Raw genomic sequence first — 23,335 nt, 5'->3', positions numbered from 1 at the left:
TCTTTTTATGGGGTGCCCCAACCCATTCACATTCCATGTGGAGAGAGATAGTACACTCATATTAACATTTGACATTTTGATATAGTAGAAAAAATAAATTGTATGTCAAAAACAAAATTATACAGACCACATTCCCCATTAGTGAAACAATCAAACCCCCGAACTTCCCCCCGAACAAAACAAACAGAAAAAAGAAAAACGTGCGCTTCAATCCCACGCAAGACAGCGCCAACCGGCGACAATCCCTCTAAACTCAAAAGGTCCATGAACGCCCACGAGTCCCCACAACTTTGCCATCGGATTGCTCAATTTTGCCTCACAAATTTGTGAGGCAAAATTACATAACAGAAAATACTTTGTAAAATAAGCCCAGTAAATAGGAAGAATGAACACAAAGAACATGTAGATTCATTCACAGAACTGTCTCAAAGGTGTGATCTTCCACAAAACAAATTCCAGCTGATATAAAACCGTTCAGATTCATCGGTCAGACAAACAAATGTTCAGTGAGCCGGCTGTTATGAGTTCAGCAGATGAAGTAATCATTTCAGTGTCCCGTAAAAATACTCAACAAAACAAACTCCAGCCAGCAGGAGGAATAAGCACAAAGAACGAACAGATTAATCCATGGCTGTTCCAAAGGAGTGTTATTCAATAGAACAAGCTCCAGCCGCTAGGCGGAACCAACACAAAAAGAAACAAAACCGGCATCCCGGTTTCCCGGATGGTCAAGTCAATTCACTCGGAGGCCGCATAAAAGTATATACCATGACTTACACAATCCGTCAACTTTATAAAAGACATCTTTTGTGTGAGCATGAAGATATTTTGCGGTCATCCACAGTGTCCACCCCCAAACCGGCCTGGAACTTCAATGCAAATGTCTCTTCAAGGAAAAGTGTTACTCACAAAACAAGCTCCAGTCGCTCGGCGGAGCCAACGCAGTTTACTCAGCCAATGATTCAATAAAAGACATTGCCTGATTTGGACATGTAAAAACTTTGCGACCGACCTTCGTTTCTATTCTCAATTTGGCCCGGAACATCAGAGCAAACGAGATATTTTTCTGATGTAAGAGTTTCTTATATTCCTTGAACCGATCGCGTTTCTCTCGTTGAACTCGCAAAGTCCAGGAACAAGAAAATATTATGGTTCTTCCAAGAAAGCTTCCCTTTGCTCCTCGCCTGGTGCAACACAATATCTTTATCAGATGATCTCAGAAATCTGGCCAGAATCGATCTGGGCCTGTCTCCCTCAGCAGATCTGTGAGCTCGCTTGATTTCCAGCTTGTGGCCTGTTATGTCGAGCAGAGTCGGGAAAAGCTTGTCTAGGAATTTCACCATATCTCTGCCCTCCTCATGCTCAGGAATTCCAACAATTCGAACATTATTCCTGTGGCTTCTATTCTCAAGATCTTCAAGCTTTTCAAGAATACGATCCAATCAACTTTGGTCACGGGTGGATTAGCGGTTAATTCCCTCTCCGAAGATTCCAGAAAACTGATTTGTTTCTCAGCATCCGACACTCTTGTAACTATCTCAGAGAATTTTATTTCCATCGCCGTAATCGACCGACGTATTACAACGAGATCCTCCAAGTCAGCAAGAACTTTCGTCAACATCACCGCCATGTTGGATAATTGACGCTGGATCTCCTCTCCCGCCGCACCATCCAAATCGAGTCCCCTGTCGGGGGTTTCGTCCTGAACACGTAAGTGTCTTTTAATGTCTCCAGAGCCCGAGGATATTGACTTCTTTGCCATGTTTTGCCTCAAAGAGCAAATGTGTAACTGGGTGTATCAAATTTCACCAAATTATAACATGAAAATAATCAAAAATTTTGCAAAGTGCGCAGAGCTCGTCGCTCACATGTCTGCTTCTTGCATGGCGTCACGTGACCCCCCCCCCATGTGGTTCAATTTCTATTTATTTAAAACCGAAATAATAACCAACACAACCAAAACTGAAGTAAACTTTAAAATAAAATAAAAATCGTTCTAGGGATTGAAAGAATAGATATCGGGATCATTCAAATGAAGATCACAATTTATCCGAAAATCTAAATTTTTACGCAGCCATACTCGTTTTCAATCACAAACGATTCAATAAGCGTCTACCCTTAGCACTACAGCTGATAATTCCAGCCAAAGAGTGAATCCAGACAGATGTTAAAGCCAGAAAGGAGTTTATGGCCTATGGATTTTTAAACAGGATAAACATCTGTGGCGTGACTTCCTCAGACACTACTTATATCAGGACCCCGGCTTCATCCAAATATCAAAGAGCCTTGACTCCAATAAGAAATACTGAAATGTCCAATTCAACTTTGGGATTTTCTATATCATGGGGGAGAACACACACATCCTTCCACCTCCTCCACACAGCTAGAAATGTCATCAAGCAGACCCCAGAGACCCTGTTCCAGACGCGGATGTCTCCATCTCACTGATAAATACCGCACAGACTAAACAAAAAAAAAAAAAAAAAAAAAAAAAAAGATGCAGTGGGTCTTTCCAGTACTCTCCCTCCGTCTCCACCATTACTCCCAGCCTCAAGCTACATGTGTAATCCACACCTCCCAACCATTCCATCTGCTGAAAGGATTTTCCTCTTTTCTGTGGAAACATCTCAGAAGGTTACAAGCTGTGAGACTCATGGCCCTCTGTTTAATGATGATCCATTCAGACTTGGAGGTCAAGAATTGGCTGGTTAGCGCAAACCCGTTAGCCCCTGCTGGTAGTGTCACCCGGCCGGAACTACATCATATGGTGCCAAAAAGCATGTTTCCACTGACCCTAACCTCAACCCTACCCTTAACCCTAACTTTAACCATACCACCTAACCCAACCTTAGTTGTAGCAAATGCGACTCAGATCCAGGCTAACCTTCTAGACATCACCCAAAAGAAGCCTTTTGGGGGATACTTCCAATTGCTGCCTTAAGGATGCATGGTAGCATATAGCTATCTCCTGGTAAAATCCTTGGTTCATACACAAGCTCTTTCCACAAGCAGTCAGTGCATACTGGGTAACTCAGGATCAGCTGACCCCGGTCACAGCCACAGTCACATCCATCCATCCTCGGTTTTACATCTCAATCTAGGGTCACATTTCACCTCAGCCTGCCACCCTGATTAAGAGCAGATCTGTGTTGAATCAAGGTTTCCAGTCTAGTCCAAGAAATAGCAGGACACCAAACCACAATGTGGAATGGAATCACTGCTGAGAACAGGGAAATTTAGGGTAAAGTGTGTCTTCTTTTCCAGGAAGAGACAGCATCTGGGACTGGAAACACAATGGCTCTGACAAGCCTCTATTACTTCCAGAAAAGTGAGATGGAAGAGATGCACAGGATGGCCAGGGTGTTGGATGTCATTGTAAAGTGTTGAGAGTGGTTTGCCTCAGGAGAACATTGAAGAGCTGATTTAAAGTGCTAAAAGTACCTTAACCACAACATAGATTTGATAATACAGTGCAAAAACAGTAAAAACTTAGTCATTTTTCATAGCTTCTGGCTCTAGGTGAAGCTCTCCCAAAAGCATTCCCGAAAGCTCCCCAGCAATCGGCAAATGGCACTTATCTGTCTGTTGTCACAAACATAATTTTTTTTCTAAGATAACCTACCTCTTTTAAAAGCACAAAGCTCATGGAGGAATTAGCTAATCTATTATAAAAAACTTACAAAATGCAATTAATTATTATTGCTTTATTAGCTCATAACAGGTACCTAGGCATTGATCTGACTCAATCAATGAGGAACCAAAGGACTCACCTGTCTGCCATCCTGTCCCACATTAGTTTGTCCCCTCACCACTGTCCTGATGTTGTCATCCAACCGTCTGATTAAGAGAATTACATACAAAATCAAATAAAATAAACTAATAGCTTCACTTATATGAATTCAAAGCATGTAAGGGTATAAATATTAAACTCTCACCTGATTTTAAGCCTTATGTTATTTACCACTTCGTCTATATTTGCCAATGACTATAAGAAAAAAATAAAAATAAAATCTAAGTTTAGCATCACATTTTGTAGAAAAGCAATACACAATGCACCAGCTCTCCTGTATTGGCTCAATATCTTACTAGTCACACCTGCATGCTGCAATAAAAAAGCGCTCTCTAGTGATCAAAAGAGAGTATGAAAATACAACCTTAATCACCCAAGGAGAATCTCTCCAAAAATGAAAACGAAAGCAAAAGTATGATTAATGGTCTCTGCCCTCAATATGGTAATAATTACAGACAGACAGATAAGATCTCGATATTCCCAATCAATTTATGATATAAATGCTGATACTGGCAATTCTCAGAACTAGAGCTTACAGCTTCAAATAAGACAAATATCTGTTCAGAGTGACAAGCTCTACATTCATCATTGAGACTTTATGATTTGACCATTATTCAAACAAAATTCTACAATTCTACTCACCTGTTCAGTTGGAAACAATGTATTAATGTATTCAACAGCATTGAAGTCCGCTCGATCCAAAGGGTCTTGGCTGGGGAAAACCTTTCAAATGAGCAGATAATATAAGAAAAGGCTTGAATTGGACAGGGAAACAAATAGAGCAGGCTCTGCTTGCTAAGGCTCAGGTTTTTCAATGTTGTGAGTGGCACCCAGCTGCTGTTTAAAAGTTTTTTAAAGTTTAAACGTTTTAAAAGTCCATTTAACACTATAAATATATTAATGCATAAGAACTAAGTGACTAGCTGTTTGCTTTGTCACTGCTGTCAAGAAGATGACAGATAAAGCTTGCAAACTCTCGAAAGACCAGTTTATTGGCTCTATTTACTCTAATGTTAATATTCATTCTATATCACATGCTACATTATGTGAGAGTGAGATAATTGTGATATAATTTATAACATTGTCTATATCTATGCCAAGGTGTTTTCTCCTATTTTTACACCTGCCTATCACATAATAATAGGCTAACAAGAATAGACCGGCATTAAAACACTTTAAAAACATTTATTACCGGAAACACATAAGTTAAATATTTTTTGTTTGTTTGTTTTTTTTTTATCCCGTACATGAACAAAAGTGAGAGCTTTAATCGAGGAGTGTCAAACTGGTTGTTTGTTGTTGGCATCACAAGAGAAGACACAGCTGATAGCTTGTAAGCGCTCACTGCCACACAACATCAATAAAACCATGTTACCTGCTCAATGGCCAACTGCACTTCTGGAGTAAGGTGTAATATCGCCTCCAAATCCTCCACAAATTCTAATTCTTCATCTTCCATCATTGTGAACAGTGAAATAAAAATCCTGTTTTATTTCCCTGTATCCTGTTCTGACGTGAATACTCCTTTACTTATGTTACGCGCGGGGTGAGTATGGATTATTAGCGCCATCTGTCGTACTGGAGACTCAACACAAGCGCTCAGACTAAAAGGATCATTCATTTTCAATTTCCAGTGTTCATTTAGGACCTAATTCCACCCCCTTTAACCTCATTCATTTTTTGGAGTATCTCTAGTATTTCTCAACGTTTCTCTTATAAATAGTGTAACACACACACTCTCACACAAGCCAAAACTGCAAATAATAATAATAATAATATTATAATGGCTTAAGCACCAAAAGTGTAAAGGGTCATTAGAGACCCTAAGTATGTAATAGTGTCATTTTGTGCGCTTCAATAAATCATATTTTTTATAATTATTTAAAGTTAAAGTTAAAGTTTACTATCACAGGATATATATTGCTTTGTATATTACAAGAGAAATTAGTTCTATATTCATACAAAAGACTACTATATGACATTGTTTTTCTGAGTGACAATGGTGAATTGTCAGGATCCCATATGCATGTACACATAAATAAGGTGGCACTGCTGTTTCAGTGATTGAATTGATTAGCATTTGGCATTGCTACTTGATGAAGAAACAACATGAAGTAAACTATAGCAAGTACAACACATGAACAGTATGATATGGGTATTGACATTTGGGTGTACTAGAAATTATGTAAGTTGTGCATCTATTATTAATACTCAGAAAGTTCCTGAGAAAATACATATGTGTTAATTATGTATTTTCAAACCATTATGAGTAAATTATAGAGACTGTTAAGTGTAAAAATCCCACGAGATCAGCAGTTACAGAAATACTCAAACCATCCCATCTGACACCAACAATCATGTCACGGTCAAAATTACTGAGATACATTTTTTTTCCCCCATTCTGATGTGAACATTAACTGCTCCTGACTCCTGCACTGCACTGCTGCCACATGATTGGCTGATTAGATAATCGCATGGATGATTGTTGGTGCCAGACGGGCTGGTTTGAGCATTTCTGTAACTGCTGATCTCCTGGGATTTTCACACACAGAGCAAAGATTTCAAACAAACTTCTTTCACATTGTCATTATGGGGTATTGTTTGTAGAATTTTGAGGAAAATAATGAATTTAATCCATTTTGGAATAAGGCTGTAACATAACAAAATGTGGAAAAAGTGAAGCGCTGTGAATACTTTCCGGATGCACTGTATATATTTGATAATATATTTGATTAAAAAAATTATATATATATATTGTATATAAGTGTTTTTTTGGCCACTTTTAATTGATGATGAGGAAAATCAAGTTGAAACTCTAGTAGAAGAATCTAGTTGAATTGACAGAATTAATTGTGTCATATATGGTAAATGGATGTAAATAAAAATGAGGCAACACTTTGCTATAAGGTTCCATTCATTTACATTAGTTAATGCAATAGGAATAATGAACAAACAATTAACAATATATATTTTACAGCATTTATTAATCTTTGTTAATGTTAGTTAATAAAAATACAATTGTATATTGTTAGTTCATGTTAGTTCAAAATACATTAATGATAAAAAATACAACTTTTGATTTTAAAAATGTGTTAGTATATGTTGAAATTGAAATTCAAAATTGAATTAACATTAACCAAGATAAACAAATGCTGTAAAAGTATTTTTCATTTTAGTTCATGTTACCTAATGTTGTTAACGAATGGAACCTTATTGTTACCTATAATGATGTAATTTTGACATAAGAGTTGAGTGGAACCAAAAGGCAGCACTTTAAACTTCCTCACCAGAAAAAGATCTTAGTTATTCATTTCTACTGAATGCACAGAGGTATAATGATTCTCTCTGCACAGGTTTTATTTAATTATTTTTAAATAAGCTATGTATGTGCATGTCTACTGACCTATTCTGACCTCATCGCTGCTTCTTCCTCAGTTTTCAGGACTGTATATTGTCTCATTGGTGGTGATCCTAATTGGTTTCATCCTGTTTAATGCTGTCCCTACACTGAACCCAGCTCTCGCCCCAGTGTCTGACAAGGAAGGTTATGACAATCACACCGCTAAGTTTGATAACCTGAGTGCTCAAGGCTATGTGGATGAGATAACCTGTGAAAGTACAGAGCTAGAGAGAGATCAATTCAAGATCTGGCTAAATGAAAAGCAGTTAGCATGTGTTGTCATCAGCAGTGCTAAAATGTAGCCTTTATAAATCACATATAGGCCACTGACCTTTTTTAAATAGTTTATATATTAATAGTTATCTATAATGATTCAAATGTGTCAATCTCACAATGGTGAGAATTACTTGCATTTGTGTTACAAGGATGTAACTGCTTGTAATACTATTTAATTCACATTCTTGTCACATCACATTAAGTGTTTAAGCAGCTAAATTGCATTATTATTGTTAAAGCAAACTTATATGTATGGCATCATCGTCACTTTAAACATATTTATTGCACAGAGAAGTGCTTGGTAAAATGTGAGCCATAGACAAACACAAGATTGTCTGTTTATTTTATGACAGATGGACTGTGTTAATGTTGTTAACTTTGTTGTAAAATCCAGTGAGATCTTACAGCTTAGATGTGGGAAGATAAAACAGATATAAATACTGGACCAACATTTGATTATGTTGTAAAGATTACAAACATTATGTGGAAAAAATCATTAGAACAAAGTTATCCCATTTGCTGGTCCTACAATGAACTGTAAATATTTCTCCTGAAGTCATTGCTCTCACATTAGAAGTCAACAAAAAGCAACAAACACAGCATACAGGAGCACTTGAAGACAATGTGTCAAAAATAATAATGTGTCAAAATGTGTTATTTAAAAGAGGAAATTAAATAATCAGTTAAAACAGAGCATTAGAACGATTTATGACGGTTGGCTTTAGAGTTTGCAAAATTGACGAGAAAATGTTTTTCATACATTTTTCTTATCACTTTCTTATGTCATTTTTAATCATGTCCATATTTACATTGTATTGTTTGAATGACAGCACCATTAGAGTGGACTTTGAGTGACTTATTTTAGTGTTGTAAAGTAGAGGCATGATGTTGTAATTGCACTGATAACTGTTTCTTAGCTACTGGACTGCTTAACTACCCATATTCTGATGATCTTGCTCTGGATCACAATGACCTCGTTTCCACCTGGTATTAAGATGCCGTGTCTCATGTCATCCAATCATAAGATTATTCACTAAGTGGTTGTTTAGTTTGGTTTGCTTTAGGTGGGAATCATGTCTTGGTGAGGGCACACAAAATCGGTCCTTACTAAATTACTGATTGAAAAGTCCTGCCACAACTTTAATACCACATATGTAGTAGCCTACTTTGACTTCATCAATCAGTTCTCCTTTTTTTAAATGTGATTTTGTATGATATTGACCGATTCAGAGAGTGGTAAATCATTTTATGACCTATTATTTATCTTTGAGTTCAGCCAAAACCGCTGTGCTGGAGAAACAGCAGGGAGTGAATAATGTGGTTTGTGCATTGATCTCCTCATGCATTTGTGCATTGCCAGAATGCCTTCCACAGCCAGATGGTTATGGTTAAAAAAAAAAAAAAGTGTAACCAGAGATCCCAAAACAAAGCTGGCAACCCTGCTCCAAAACTCTTGTTTTGTTTTCCAAGCATATTTTTTTTTCTTCCCCAATGCAAGTGCACTGTGTTTAACATTTAAATATTGAATTAAATTGACCAAATGAAGGATTTAAAGAAGATTTGATTGTATTTCAGATATAATTTAACTTCTCAACACTTTTGGTGTGTTGTTTTGTTAGAGGTGATCATGTTTGCATCAAGGCTATGGGGAATGTCAACCATGCAAACAAAAGACAATCCTTAAAGTTTCTGTGAGAGAAGAGGGAACTCAAATTGCATACACAAACATATCACATAAAGTTGGGCAGAGCGTATTTGATTTAGAATCTTATGTGCACAGACCACACTAAACTTTCATTGTAATGTAAACTACACTGCCTGGCCAAAAAAAAAAAAACGGTCCCCATTTGGATTTAAGGCAGTGTTATGATCTGGGGTTGCTTCAGTTGGACAGGTCTAGGATCAGCAATGTTATGCGGCAATAAAATGAAGTCAGCTGACTACCTGAATGACCAGGTTATCCCATTAATGGATTTTTCTTCCCTGACAGCACGTGCATATTCCAGGACAACAATGCCAAGACGAATCGGGCTCAAAATGTTAAAGAGTGGTTCAGAGAGTTGAAGCATGAGGAATCATTTTCACACATGAATTGGACTTTACAGAGTGGTTTGACACTCCAACACAAGTATGCAACTTTTTTTTGGCCAGGCAGTTGATATGGGTTTGCTCACTAAACACCTGGGTCAAACGGCTATGCTACTGAAAAGTCATGTAAGAAATTTAAAAAACAATGGCTTACTGACTTCTTTTAAATTTCATTCTTTAAAGTCAATTAGAATTTCTCAAATCATTTTGCACTGTCTAAAAATGATTACAGGATAATAAGAATATTTATCAAGATTTATTTTTATTTCACATTTGTTCTTTATTTATTTTTGCTCCTCTTTATTCATAACATAAATGGACAGTTAGATCTAAATGCAGCCCCAAATTTACAGGCAATATACAACTTAAACTTTCACCATAGGGAAAATGCACTATATAGAGATATATATATATAGAGGTATGTATACATACATATATATGTGTATGTGTGTGTGTATATTATATATATATAGAGGTATGTATACATACATATATATGTGTATGTGTGTGTGTATATTATATATATATAGAGGTATGTATACATACATATATATATATATATATATATATGTGTGTGTGTGTGTGTGTATATATATATATATATATATATATATATATATATCAGTGTAGAAAGAGGTCTGAAAAGTTGCCCCAACATATACAGTACTGTTTAAAAAAAAATTTTTTTTTTTTCAAAGTTATCATTCAAACAGAATTCATCCATCTACATGCAAAAACAGCCACGTTCATTTAAGAATTCATGTGTACATCCTACTCGTGTAAATACACAAAACTAAAACGTGACAAATTAAAGCCATAAAAAAGAAAAAGAAAATTCTCACGCTAACAAAAACTAAACAAATGCAGGGACTCTTTTGCTTAGAATAAACGCTAGGCTGATTTGTAAACCTGGTTTGCTTTTATGGGACAACTGAGAAGTATCACAGTGTTAGTTTAAATCAAATCTCTTAGTACTCAGCTTGTGCTCTACCTGCAGATCTGTATAGTGGTCAGTGCGGTTAAATACAGACACGGGACACCTTCCTGATAATCTCAAGCTTGGAGCGGAGACATTTCCCTGCCCATGCCCTCTGACTCCCACAAAACTGTCCCGTAACCAAAAGATGTGCCTTTGCCACACACATACAACTACATCATGCCTGACACGTGATAGAATTATAGCACATATATTTAAACACTCATGACATCAGCTACATGCACCCTAAAAACAAAATAACAACCATGTACTGACTGACATTTCCACCCCACATAAATATGTCATTATCACGGGTAAGATGAAGACACTGAATGCTTACCTACTGTAATTGCTGGAATACATTTACAATAAGTTTAAGTAATTTTTCACCTTCCGTTGCAATTTAATGGCTATTTGATTTTTGTTTACCCTTTAGAAGATGGGCAACAGGAGCTGAATTCATACACCACTGAGCTGTATGCAGAGTAGGAGGCTTTGATACCGAATATCTTCTTTTCTAAATGGGTGCAGTTACAGAAAGAGAACAAAAGGGGGCGTCTGTGCAGCATTGAACAGGACTCAGATTGACAATGTTTAAGGCACTGCTGTCAGATTCCCTCCAATGACTCACATTACAGTCACAAAGCAATAGTCTCTATGCCAGCTAGAGCACAACAAAATGACAAACTCAAATAAAAATGTGAAATATGTTCCGGGTGTCTCAATCTAGCAGTCAACTACTGTACATGTTTGACTGCTATTATGGTCTTGCCCCAAATGGTGCACCACATGTGGACTTGCCATCTCATGGATGCTTGACAGCATCTGTGAAGTCCACAAGACCATAGGGGTGTCCCATTTGTTATTTTAGGTTTCAGAAGGGTGCTCACAAGCACCCTCTTTTGCAGCCATGATACATCCTTTTTCAGAGTGGTGGAACAAATTGCATACTATTTATTACCAGAGACTTTGTAGGTCGAGACGGTTCACTCATATTGGTGGCTGTAGAAATGGAAGTCCCTCCTTAAGGCCAAAGAATACTTTGGTTGTCCACATTGCTTATCAGATTTCATCATCAGCAGTCTGTACGGACTGCATGAGACAATGGGAAAAAAACAGCAGCAAGAAGCTGAGCAATGGTCAAAGACGTCCATCAAGCAAAGTCTCTTTCAAGGCAAGTCGACTCATCAGCCATCTTGGGAACGCTCCCAGGCAGCTATTTCCTATGGATATAAGTGGCATAAAAGTAAAGCTCCTATTTTCTTCAGTGGGGAAAGACAAAAATCTCCAAAATGATTAGTAAAGACTACAATCAATTAACATAAGTAAAATCCAAAATCAGTATCATAAATTGTTCTTCCTCAGCTCAGATCATGCTAAAACAGCTGTTTTTTCAGGCTGGTCAAGCTAATGTGCATGCACGTCCTTGAGGTGTCTGACAGACGATGTCTGTATCTAAAAGGTGACTGGCTCTTTTACCTGTAAGGTGGGACTTCCATTTCTACATCCACCATGTTGGGCATTCCAATTTCTCCTATTCATTTTACTACAAGTGCTCTGTATCAAGCTAAACAGTCTCTGCTGTCAAGCACGTTTACATAGAAAAAACAACTGACAAACAGCACAGACCAACGCTTTCATTGTAAATGTCCCCTTAAAGAGGGCCAATCACCTTTTTGATAGAGACATGAACTCTAGAATGTGCGCATCAGCCTAAAAATAGCATATTTTGATACTCAAATTTGTAATACTCTTACATCAGATTATACTGCTGATTTGAAATGCAATAAAATCTTGCCAAACCGTTTTGGAGATTTCTGTTTTTTTCATTTCAGGTAGATGGAAGCTGTAAATTTCTGCCTGGATGCATTACGAATATGGTCGCTAAGTGACCTGACTTGCCTAATACAGGGACTTTGCTTTAACCAAGGCAATAGTCCAGGCAAACTGTAGACTCTAGTGCCATTTGGGACAGGGTCAAATTATGATGCTACAGTCTAGCATCAACCACATGTTTTTTTTAAATGTGAAGGCTGACACCAAAGTGACCAGGTCAGTGGACATTGGACAGACAGGACTGTAGGAACCAGAATCTGATTACTCATTTTACATTATACCTGTTCTAGTGGGTGCTGAGAGGGATAACCATTTGAGGTGTTATGTTAGCTGAGGAAGAGCCCATTGTGAGGTATAATGGATGTTTCTATATCATCAAGTCATTTAAACCAGTAGTCAGACAATACGCTGACTGAGAGTAGTTGTAAATTCGGATCAGACCAAGGTTGCATCGTAAAACACTCCACTACAGAGCCTAACACACATACTAAGCAGCACGCAAGCACTCTAGACATCAAACTCTGCCTTCGCCCACACATTAAGATAGAATTTCTTTTTGTCTTTTATTATATATCATTATATAGCAATAAACATTCAATAAATTTCTTTGTTTTCCTTAAAGTCTTTATATACTTTCTTGTCATTTGGAATGTACTGAGTCCTGTAGATTTAGAGTTCATTTGATTGCAATGCTGGATATGGTTTTGGGGGGGGGGGTTGCAGTCTCAACCACAGTAAGTGGTTGGGGTGGGGGGGGGATTCATCACCTTGTGCCCACTCTGTAATTGTGTATATTCTATCTACGGGTGGGAATGTCAGCACCTCAGGCCAGCTTTAGCGTGCTGACTGGGAAGGAGGGCATGGCTACCATGGTGACCGGATTAAGGACGGTCTGGCCCATCAGCTGAGGGTGATGGGTGACCACCTGGGTGCCCACCGGCGTCTGTTTTCCCATCACGGTGGCCTGTGTGCTGGGGGCCGATGTGCCATTCATCTGACTGTGGGAGAGTGTGTGTGCGATATGGCTCATGACAGTGGGCTGTGTGACAGTAACAGGCTGAGGGTAGATTGCAGGTAGGTGGGCCACTGGGTGTACCGTGATGTGGCTGAAGGACTGAGGTCCAGGGGCCAGCTGCACAGAACTGGAGGTGGAGGGGGCGATGTGAGCCACGTGCTTGGAGCCTGGCTGGATGACGTGGTTAACGGTTTGGATGACGGAGGCATGTGAAGCCGATCCGGCATGGGCAATGACGGTAGGCTGGAGGCTGGGTGTAGTCACTATATGGGTATGAGCAGGAGGTAGGGTGTAGGGGGCCACCACTACCTGTGACTGCTGGGAGGCAGGAGCAGATGCTGGACCGTTAGGAGGCTGTGCAGAAGTTGGGGGCAAAGTAGGAGCTGTAATTGGGGCAGCGGCCGCGACAGGGGATAGCTGAGCTGTGGGAATGGGGGGCAAAGTCTTACACAGTTTGTGTGGGATAGAGATATGCTGTGTTATGAGGGAGGGGGCAGGCCGGGACTTCTTTAACTCTGGCTGAAGCGCAGGAGGCACTTTGGGTAAGGCTGTGGGCGAAGCTGACAAGCTCTCGTCTTCGTTTTCTTCATCAAAGTTGTCTTCGCCTTCTGTGGGGTCAAAAACAAAGAAAGGTCAGAAAGTATATAATGTAATATTTTGGATTGAAAACAAGTTAAGCTCTATCAATAGGATATGTACCATGGTGTCAGTTATTGCAGAAAATAAGTGACTGGTACATTGTAAAATAAACAAGGAAAAAAAATGTATTGACTGCTACGCACTTGTACTGGAAGTCTATGTGGAAATGTACAACAGTTTTCCAATATACAGTACTTTACAATAATAAGTTCATTTCTATAGACACCCTTTTTGATTTGTTTTGCAAATGGAGTCAAAATGTCTGTGGTAATTGTTTTCCATGCATTTAACCCGAAAAAATTATTTAACCAACTGAACTGCAGACAAGGCATTTTAACCATACTTTGTTGATTGTTTGCAGTACTAACCTGAGGCAGTGGAGGTTGAGGCCTGGTCATCTTCTGGTTGGACAGTCTGTCGAACAACGCGGTCTATCTCAATCACATCCAACTGCTGGCTCAGCTCGTTCTTCAGCTCTGCAAGTCTCTGCTGCAAAGCGATCTTCTCCCGTGCCAAGCGCTCCATCTCGTGCTCATAATCCTTCTCCTTCCTCTTCAGAGTCTACGGGAAAAACAAGAAGTATACAAGTGAGGGTTTTTCACATACATTAAGAGCTGGGGGATGGGCTGAGAGTCGAGAGACGGCAAAACACACGGCTGGAAGAATGAAATTTCACCTTGCTGTGCAGCAAAAAGCAGGCCAAAGTAATACTAGACAAGACGAACATGCCCACGCACTTAGAGCATTAATGGTGGCTTTTTCCTTAACACCCCAGCCATTATTTCTATAAATCTAGTAGCATCTATATCAGAACTTGGGGAAACTTGGTGAACATGTTGCCAGTGCTTTAAAATTCTTGATCCTGATTTGTCAATTGGAGCATAAGTGGCTAAATATTTTAGTATAATTACCACTAAACTGCAAATTTGACCGCTATCCATGGCAACTTACTGTTGCTTTCATGTCTCTCCTATCACTCCGTGGTCTCTCTCCTTTCATACCACTGCAACTGGAGAAATCTTGCGACTCAAAACGTCTACCTACTAACTGTAGTAAAAATGGTCTTGAAAGAGCTTCTGTATTAATTAGAGCTGTCAACTATGAGTTAATTCACATTAATTAATTATACAACAACACCAAAACACCTTTCATACCACTGCAACTGGTTACTTCCGCTTCCGGTGTGAGAACGCTGTGCGTGTTTTGGCTGCCGCTTCACATTCGGACTATACTTTTTGCGTGTGTTTGTTTCCGTTTGTTTTTCTTTTGATCAATTAGTCTGTGCATAAAGTTAAATCCTGTTGGCTTCTGGATCTATAACGCGTTTGGAATTGGATTCTATGCATTACTTTATTTCTGCTCACCAGAGAAAAACAGCATTTACCTGGCGTTGGAGACTGGACAGCTCACACTCCATTTCACGGGTATGTCACGAGCCCTCTCTTTGTCTGTCATTCACCTCTCTCAGCATGGGTATTGAGCGAGTCTCCACTCTCTTTATCACCTGTGTCGACAGTTCTTTGACTGGTTGGGTTGCCTTCCTCTCGATCAACAGTTAGGTGTAGACTAGGCAGGGTTCTGGCTAATGCAATATCGTTGATTGTGGCTGCTGTAGCTGGCATCTCATGACTGTTTTTGCTCTATATCTCGCATATGAACGTGTCTTGGATTTCATTAAAGCATTTTTTTATCTTCCTCGCTCTCGTCCTTGGCATTCATGCCATGGAAATCCAACTACTGACATCACGACTTAAGTCTTAAACTGCCGTCCGCGTTTAGACTCTGAGACATATGAACTCTGTCCTGAACTCGAAATCCTCCGGCAGCCGCGGTATATCCATCGCTCACCACGGAATCTCCAGCCTGTCTATCGCTCATCTCCCACCGCAATTCCATCTATCTGGACAAAAAGACGGTGCTGTAAAACTGATGTTGCATCGGCAAGGTGCTCAAACTCACTTTCACTGAGGCTAAAGATGATCACTACTCCATATCAAAACACTTTACATTTGTTCATCAGGATTTGGCACTATTGAACTGTCGCTCTCTAACGGACAAAGCGTCAATTCTCAATGAACTCATCACTGATAAAAAACTGGACATGCTACTGCTAACTGAAACCTGGCAAACACCTAATGACTTTCTACAACTAAATTTGCTTACTCCCCACGGATACAAATATTTATTAATTATTCTCAAGATTGTTGGTGAAACTCCTCTCATTGTGTTATTGATTTACCGACCTCCAAAGTATCAGCCTCACTTTTTCTCTGAACTTAGTGAAATACTCACTCTTGCCTGAGCTATGTCTCCCCATGTTATACTGCTTGGTGATTTCAATATCCATGTTGATACTGACTGTTCAAATACAACTGAACTCATGAATGTTCTTGAATGCTTCAATTTCACAACATGTGAATTTTTCTACCCATACCCATGGTCATATACTTGACTTAGTTTGTACATCAGGTCTTAATAAAGTTTCTACAACTGGTACACAAATTGGCATCTCGGATCACAAACTTATAGAATTTTCATTTAATTTTCCTCGCTGTAAGTTATACAAGAAAACTGTAGTATCTTATCACAACCTAAAAGCAGTCGACCCCTCATCATTCTCCACCTCTGTCTGTGCACCCTTACATTCTGAGCACACCCCCATCAAGACACAGCTGGTGCCCTCTTCTTGCTCATCACCTTGGTTTACTCATGAACTGTGGGCATTTAAGAGAGTGGGTCGTCGTCTTGAACGACTCTGTAGAAAAACAAGCCTCACTGTTCATTCATTACCTCTTACAGAACATCAGCTGAAGTACAGAGCAGCACTCAACACTGCATGTTCAATGTACTTTTCCTCTATTATCCAAAAAGCAAGTTATAGACCTAGAGCCCTCTTTGCTACGGTGAACAAGTTAATTCACCCGCCGGCTCAGTACTCACACAGCTCTGATGAACTTTGTGACTCATTTCTGCACTTCTTTCAAGATAAAATTGTTTCCATTTACCAAACATTCACGTCAACCATTTCTGAAGATCCTCTGCACGAATGTCTGTCTAAGCACCCTATCCACCCTTTCTCCTCCTTCACTCCCACTAGCCCTTCATCAGTCAGTGATCTAATTTTACATTCCAACTCATCATCCTTTCAGTTGGACCCTGCCCCAACCTTCTTCTTAAACACTGTGAGTGAGTCATATTGGCACCTACTTCGCATATGATAAACACATCTCTTGCATCTGCCATTGTTCCAATTGATCTTAAAATTGCCACTGTTACACCAGTCCTTAAAGGTCCCAACTTAGATCCATCTTCCCTTTGCAACTATCGTCCTATGTCTAACCTGCCTTTTATATTTAAACTTCTGGAAAAAGTTGTAGCCTCCCAGTTACAATCACATCTTGCAGCTAATAATCTCTATGACCCTTTCCAATCTGGTTTTTGCCTATTCCACAGCACTGAAACTGCACTCTTGAAGGTTATTAATGATCTCCTCCTCTCTGCTGACTCTGGATTTCTCAGTATTCTGATCTTGCTTGACCTGAGCTCTGCTTTTGACACTGTATGCCACAAAACACTCCTTTCCCGACTTTCAGATATTGGTATTACTGGCACTGCTCAATCCTGGTGTTCTTCCTACCTCACTAACAGACAATATTTAATCTTGATTAAGAAAAACAAATCCCCTACTGCTCCTCTCACTCAGGGTATCCCCCAGGGTTCTGTACTGGGTCCACTACTGTTCATAATTTACATTCTCCCACTAGGTCAGATCATCCGTCGTCATGGTCTCAGTTATCACTGCTATGCTGATGACACCCAGATTTATACATCCGCACGTTTTGATGAAACACATGCCATCAGCTCATTAACTGCCTGTATCAATGATGTAAAAATTTGGTTAAACAGTAATTTCCTCAAATTCAGTGCTGACAAAACTGAGATCATGATTTCTGGGCCACAAACATTTGTAAGAAATATTGACATTTGTGTCAATATTGATGGAAATCTGACCAAACCCTCTAAAACCATTAAGAATCTGGGAATCACTTTTGATCCATCTCTTACTTTTGAAGCCCACTTCACAACCATCACTAAAACCGCTTTCTTCCATCTACATCACACTGCATGACTTCGCACCATTCTCAGTTTGAAGGATGCAGAATCACTAGTTCATGCTTTCATATCATCATGTCTCGACTACTGTAACTGCCTCATTACTGGCCTACCAGCTAAAACTATTGCCCAATTACAATACATCCAAAACTCTGCAGCTACAGTTCTCACTAACACCAAGCGTTCTGCACACATTACTCCCATCTTGTTAGTCTTCACTGGCTGCCTGTCTCATGCCGTATTAAGTTTAAAATTCTTCTCCTGACATACAAAGCTCTCAATGATCTGGCACCTCGTTATATATGTGATCTGCTGCATCCATACCACCAGCACTCACTCTTCGTTCTTCTGATTCCAAATTGTTGTCTATCCCCATATTTCGTCTAACCACATTTGGTGGGAGATGCTTCAGTGTAGTTGCACCCAAACTGTGGACCAATCTACCTCAGAGCCTCCGTGACATCTCCTCTATTTCTATCTTTAAATCTCAGCTTAAAACACATCTTTTCTCAGTGCATTATCTGTCTATTACTGATTGATGTTTTATTTCCCCCTTTGTAATTGAGATGGTAACTTCTGTTGAAATGTATTTTAAAGTACTTTGTCCTGTTAAATGTATATGGAGTGTAAAGTGTCCTTGAGCTTGTGTAAAGGCACTATATAAAGTGCAGCATCAGCCCCTACACTCACAAAACACTCGTATCGAACGACAGCAGGCAGTTGGATGGAGCACTACAGAATACAGGAGTTTCGAGAGGTATTTTTTCAGTTTCAAACTAGATTTAATTTGACAATATCTTTAAACGTGACATTTATATTGCAAGACATTGAGACATGATGCAACCAAAGTGAGATGCTTCAAGAATGCATCCTGTGCAAACAGTTCAAGTCAACCTCAGACAGACTGATGAATTCAAATGCAAAGAGGATTATGGAGTGTAGACCAGTGATAGGCTTACATTCAATAATATGTAAAAAAATTACTGTCTTCTACAGCCACTTTTGCCACAATTTGTAGCCTAATAGAATGACTAAATTAGATCTAATCATATTATATCGGTAATCATATTATATTATAAAGAAGCCCGAAACAGGGTGTTTCAACCCCAAAAACAACTTCAGCGAAGTGGCCATAGACAGCAGGCCTTTTCTGTGCTGTCAAAAGAACCCAGGAGAGTGTCAAATATAAAAGGAGACATTAATATATAATAGGGGTGGGAATCACAAGGTAACTGGTGATACGATATTATATCAATATCTAGGTCACAATACGATATTATTGCAATTCTTTTTTGATTTTGTTTTTTTAGTTTTTTTTGGTGTACTGCGATTCAAAACTACGATATATTCCGATATTTTACTCAATGTTTCTCATTCTTCTTCATCGGACTTAAGAGAATTGTTTCCAAATTACCAAATGCATATAAAAGTGCCAATTTATTTCCTAATATTTATGTACAGTGCAAAGCCATAAGCATATAAGGCCATACTGGCTCTCCATTTCTGTGGTTAGGTCAATGTAGCTAGTCTTTCTATAAATAAATGATAGAATTTATGAATACAATAGTAGCCTGAACACTTCAAAAACATTACAATGCAGTTTCAATACACAAAAGAAAAATATAAATAATATTTTGCCGTGCAAATATCGATACAATATCACGATACTTTTAACATATCGATATTTTTTCCCACCTCTATATAAATTTATGTTTTAGAATTTTTGCTGTATTCATCATGTTGCCAGGCCATTTAATACATTGTAATCAATTCTTCTTCTTAGGCGAAGCTTTAAACTAATCTTCAAAAAAAGATAATAAAATCAATCAATACTTCATGTCTATGAATTTATCTGATAAGTAGCAGTGTAAAAGGCAGGGTAATGTATATCCACATAAAGCACAATAAAAGCTGCCTGTATTAGTGTTACTTTTTATAAGGAAGCAATCTGCGAAATTCTTTAGTCTTAAAATGTCATGTGGTTCTCCGTAAGTGTGCCATAACCATCCTCTACAGGCGTATAGAAGGGTTCCTGCTTCTTCCTGGATGTCTCAGTTCAGTGCACACTTCCCCCACCCTCTGTTTTTGCTTTCAACAGAGCCCTGCTACTCACACAAACACGTGGATTACGCAAGGCATGACAGTTCCTCCCATTTCAGGGAAGGCATTCACTTGGAGTGCACAAGTGGAGTAAGATCTGTGGGAGGAGCATATGACACATGAGCTCAGCCAATCACAAGTGGACATCTGGGAAGAGTCAGACTGCTCATGGCAAACAAGCAGAGAGACCAGAGACTATCTCTGTCCTACCACATGAACACAAATGACACACGTACATGCTGGTCCAAATTCACAAATATGCAGATTAGAGAAACATGAAACTAAAACACACAGAGGAAGTGAAAGGGGAGGGACGGGGCAAGACTTTGTAGACACTGGGCTGGGCTTAAGCGACCCAGTTTCTCTGCTCTGTCAGCTGACGCAGGAGAAACAAACAGGGAACAAGGGCACAACAGCTAAGGCCCATAAGAGGATGAATAAATAAAGATTAAAGTGTCTGTCCATAGATGAGGAAACTCCATGAGACAAACTCATGGAACTCAACCCAGCAATATGAATTACATGGGAACAGACTGAAGTTATTATGCCCAATACATTGGAGGGAAATAGCATGGAGGGAAATAGACGTATTTGATCCTCAATTATGACCAAGGTTCTTTTAGGCAATGTCAAAGGGGCGAAGAACAAATGTTTATACTATCGTGCTGTGAAGAGAGTAAACAGTCTAGAAATATTCCTGTTTGGAAAAAGTGTACTGTATAATCAAAGAACAATTTCATCTGTGGAAATAAACAGGTCTGGAGATAATATGTGGTGCACCTGTCTATAGTCCTGTTTACACCTGGCATTTAGATGTGTTTTGGGTGATCCGATCACAAGTGGAGTAGCACTTGTGTTTGGATTGCGAGGTGAGGGACGTCCACTCCATGATGAAATTCGGTGTATCACTGAATGATAATAAAGCGCAAAAAGTCAATACAAAGAAAAGGAAAAAAAATGGTGCACCGTTTCTTTCTATTATCCTTGCATATAATTTAAGCACAAACACGACGTTCACAACTAAATTTTCTGTTATTGTAGTGGAGTACCTATATTAACTGAGTTCAGATGTTTGTGCTTCCCATCATTGTTGATTTTTAAGCATATTGAAGAAGTTCTGTGAAGGTCTTGCGGATGTACATGTATTTGTGTTCTTTATTTTCTTTCAAAGCTGCACGTAACTGGCAATGTTTAAAACTCTTGTATTTGCACATCTGTTTGTTTACAGGTGAGTGAGTGGTGCTTCGCTGGTGTTTAAATGCATTGGAATGGATGAGCATTCCCACTTCGAGCTCAAGGTGGTCACATGCGTTTTCAACCACCTCTGAATGTGGTGGTGGTGGACAAATCTCAAAACGTTTTTGACCCCGTTTACATCCACCTTTAGAGTCGTACCGTTTCAAAAAGGATCTTCCAAAATGCATCTTAATACCATGTGTAAACAGGGCTGCACACTTTTTAAGGTTAAGAAACTGTTTCTATGGTAGGTACACAGCCTTAGTTCTTTTGGGAAGTATATGCTGAGTTTAGAAACCACAAGAAAACCGTGTTTACATAAGACTTCAGATTATTCTCTGCTTTTGATGTAACAAAGTCATGTGCAGAACACTTGCACACAATGGATAAGCCGGTAAGAATGCCGGTAAAGGTGTTTAGATGCAGAGAGAAATATTCTGGATAATGGGCAAAAATCCATGTTTGTTGATCTCTTTATGCTTAAACCATTTATGACATAACTGCAATGAAGGAAAGCCTGTAAAATGTAAAAAAGCATGTAAAACACCCTTGCATAAAGGCGTTTGCATGACCACACACGTTGTCAGCTTATTTAGCATAATTGTGTAAGATTGCGCATGTAAATGTGCTCTAATAATCTAAATTATGACTAATACCAATTAGATTTCACTATGATTACATTCGTTTTCCAGAGGACAGTTCCAACCCTAATTAAAACACCTGAACCAGCTAAACAAGGCCTTTGGGTTTGTTTGAAAATGACAGGCAGGTGTGTTAGTGGAGGGTTGGAACTGAACTCAGCAGGAAAGGTACTAAGCCCCCCCCCTGGGCATACATATCACACAACTCATCCTTTTTACACATCACGTGTGGTGGACAACAGGGGTGGCAAAAAAATTAATTTTGTTACAAGTCATGATTCTTGAGACAAACTATTTTAAAATAGTTTCTGATTAAAAATTACATTTTAATTTTACAATTAAATGTTTAGCTTAATATGCTGAAACAATGATACACAGATTTGTGCAGAGATCCTCACAAACAGGTTTTCTTTCTGAGAAGTATCATCCCTTTAATTCTTCACGTTTAGTCCTTTATTGCAACACTGCTACAGCCATCAAAGTGCCGCTTGTTCACTGTTGGCCTTAAATCCTCTGCTGTGGGTAATGTTCTTGTTATTATGCATAATCCACAGGTTTATTTGTGAGGTGTCGTGAAACGTATTTGTTTTTTTTTTTTTTAGGATTAATTCAGCAGATTCTGTGTGACACTGATTTAATAAACCATTTAGTAGTTAAAAATAAAATAAAAGGCTCATCAAACTGTTGGATGCCGCAAACTAAACGCCTCCACAATATTTACAGTATAATCTAACAGCTATGAAACTTTTAACGCGAAGTGAGGCTCGCCTTGCGACACCTTCGCTCCGGTTACATTCAAACACGTCATTCTTTGCACGTCTATTATGAAAATTGGCAGTTCGCACATCCCTACCTTTTACTTGCTAATTCTGTATTGCACAGTGAAACAATTGTCATGACACAACTGTTCTTTAATAAACATCTGTTTCTAAGAAAAAAAAAGTTAACACAGCTAAAATCACAATACTTAGAATATCAATTTTAAAATTTGGATCACGAGGTTTGTGGCAATTACAAGCCCTAGTGAACAAGCATGGCCCCACAGAAAGAATAACAGCGTGGAAAGATGATCCAGGCCAGTCATTTGATATGGGTACAGGTGTGTGCAGATAACAAGAAAGGAGATAAAGGAGCATGTTCAGTCTCCTGCTGATGGGCTCTCATGAATAATGACAGCTAACTAAACCAATCAATACATACCACTTCCTTTGCAAAGCTCAGAGTG

General features: G+C 38.9%; 2 protein-coding genes across 5 annotated transcripts in view; both read right to left on the bottom strand.

Moving 5' to 3' along the window:
- LOC127430257 (vacuolar protein sorting-associated protein 53 homolog) overlaps positions 1-5,324 on the bottom strand; it is a 31,305-nt gene extending 25,981 nt beyond the window's left edge. For both annotated transcript variants that reach the window (XM_051679937.1, XM_051679939.1), the window contains exons 1-4: positions 5,166-5,324; positions 4,433-4,513; positions 3,936-3,985; positions 3,771-3,837 (exon numbers count right to left, since the gene is read on the bottom strand). In XM_051679937.1, the coding sequence (XP_051535897.1) occupies positions 3,771-3,837; positions 3,936-3,985; positions 4,433-4,513; positions 5,166-5,252 (285 nt within the window). In that variant the 5' untranslated portion in view covers positions 5,253-5,324. The remainder of the gene's footprint in view (positions 1-3,770; positions 3,838-3,935; positions 3,986-4,432; positions 4,514-5,165) is intronic.
- A 4,698-nt stretch (positions 5,325-10,022) lies between these two features.
- LOC127430265 (max-binding protein MNT-like) overlaps positions 10,023-23,335 on the bottom strand; it is a 36,016-nt gene continuing 22,703 nt past the window's right edge. For all 3 annotated transcript variants that reach the window (XM_051679959.1, XM_051679960.1, XM_051679961.1), the window contains 2 exons: positions 14,389-14,581; positions 10,023-13,989 (listed from right to left, as the gene is read on the bottom strand). In XM_051679959.1, the coding sequence (XP_051535919.1) occupies positions 13,190-13,989; positions 14,389-14,581 (993 nt within the window). In that variant the 3' untranslated portion in view covers positions 10,023-13,189. The remainder of the gene's footprint in view (positions 13,990-14,388; positions 14,582-23,335) is intronic.

This window comes from Myxocyprinus asiaticus, chromosome 39, assembly GCF_019703515.2.
Source record: "Myxocyprinus asiaticus isolate MX2 ecotype Aquarium Trade chromosome 39, UBuf_Myxa_2, whole genome shotgun sequence".
NCBI lineage: Eukaryota > Metazoa > Chordata > Actinopteri > Cypriniformes > Catostomidae > Myxocyprinus > Myxocyprinus asiaticus.
The sequence above is the reverse complement of the archived record's forward strand: the minus strand, read 5'-3'. Positions and strand labels throughout refer to the sequence as shown.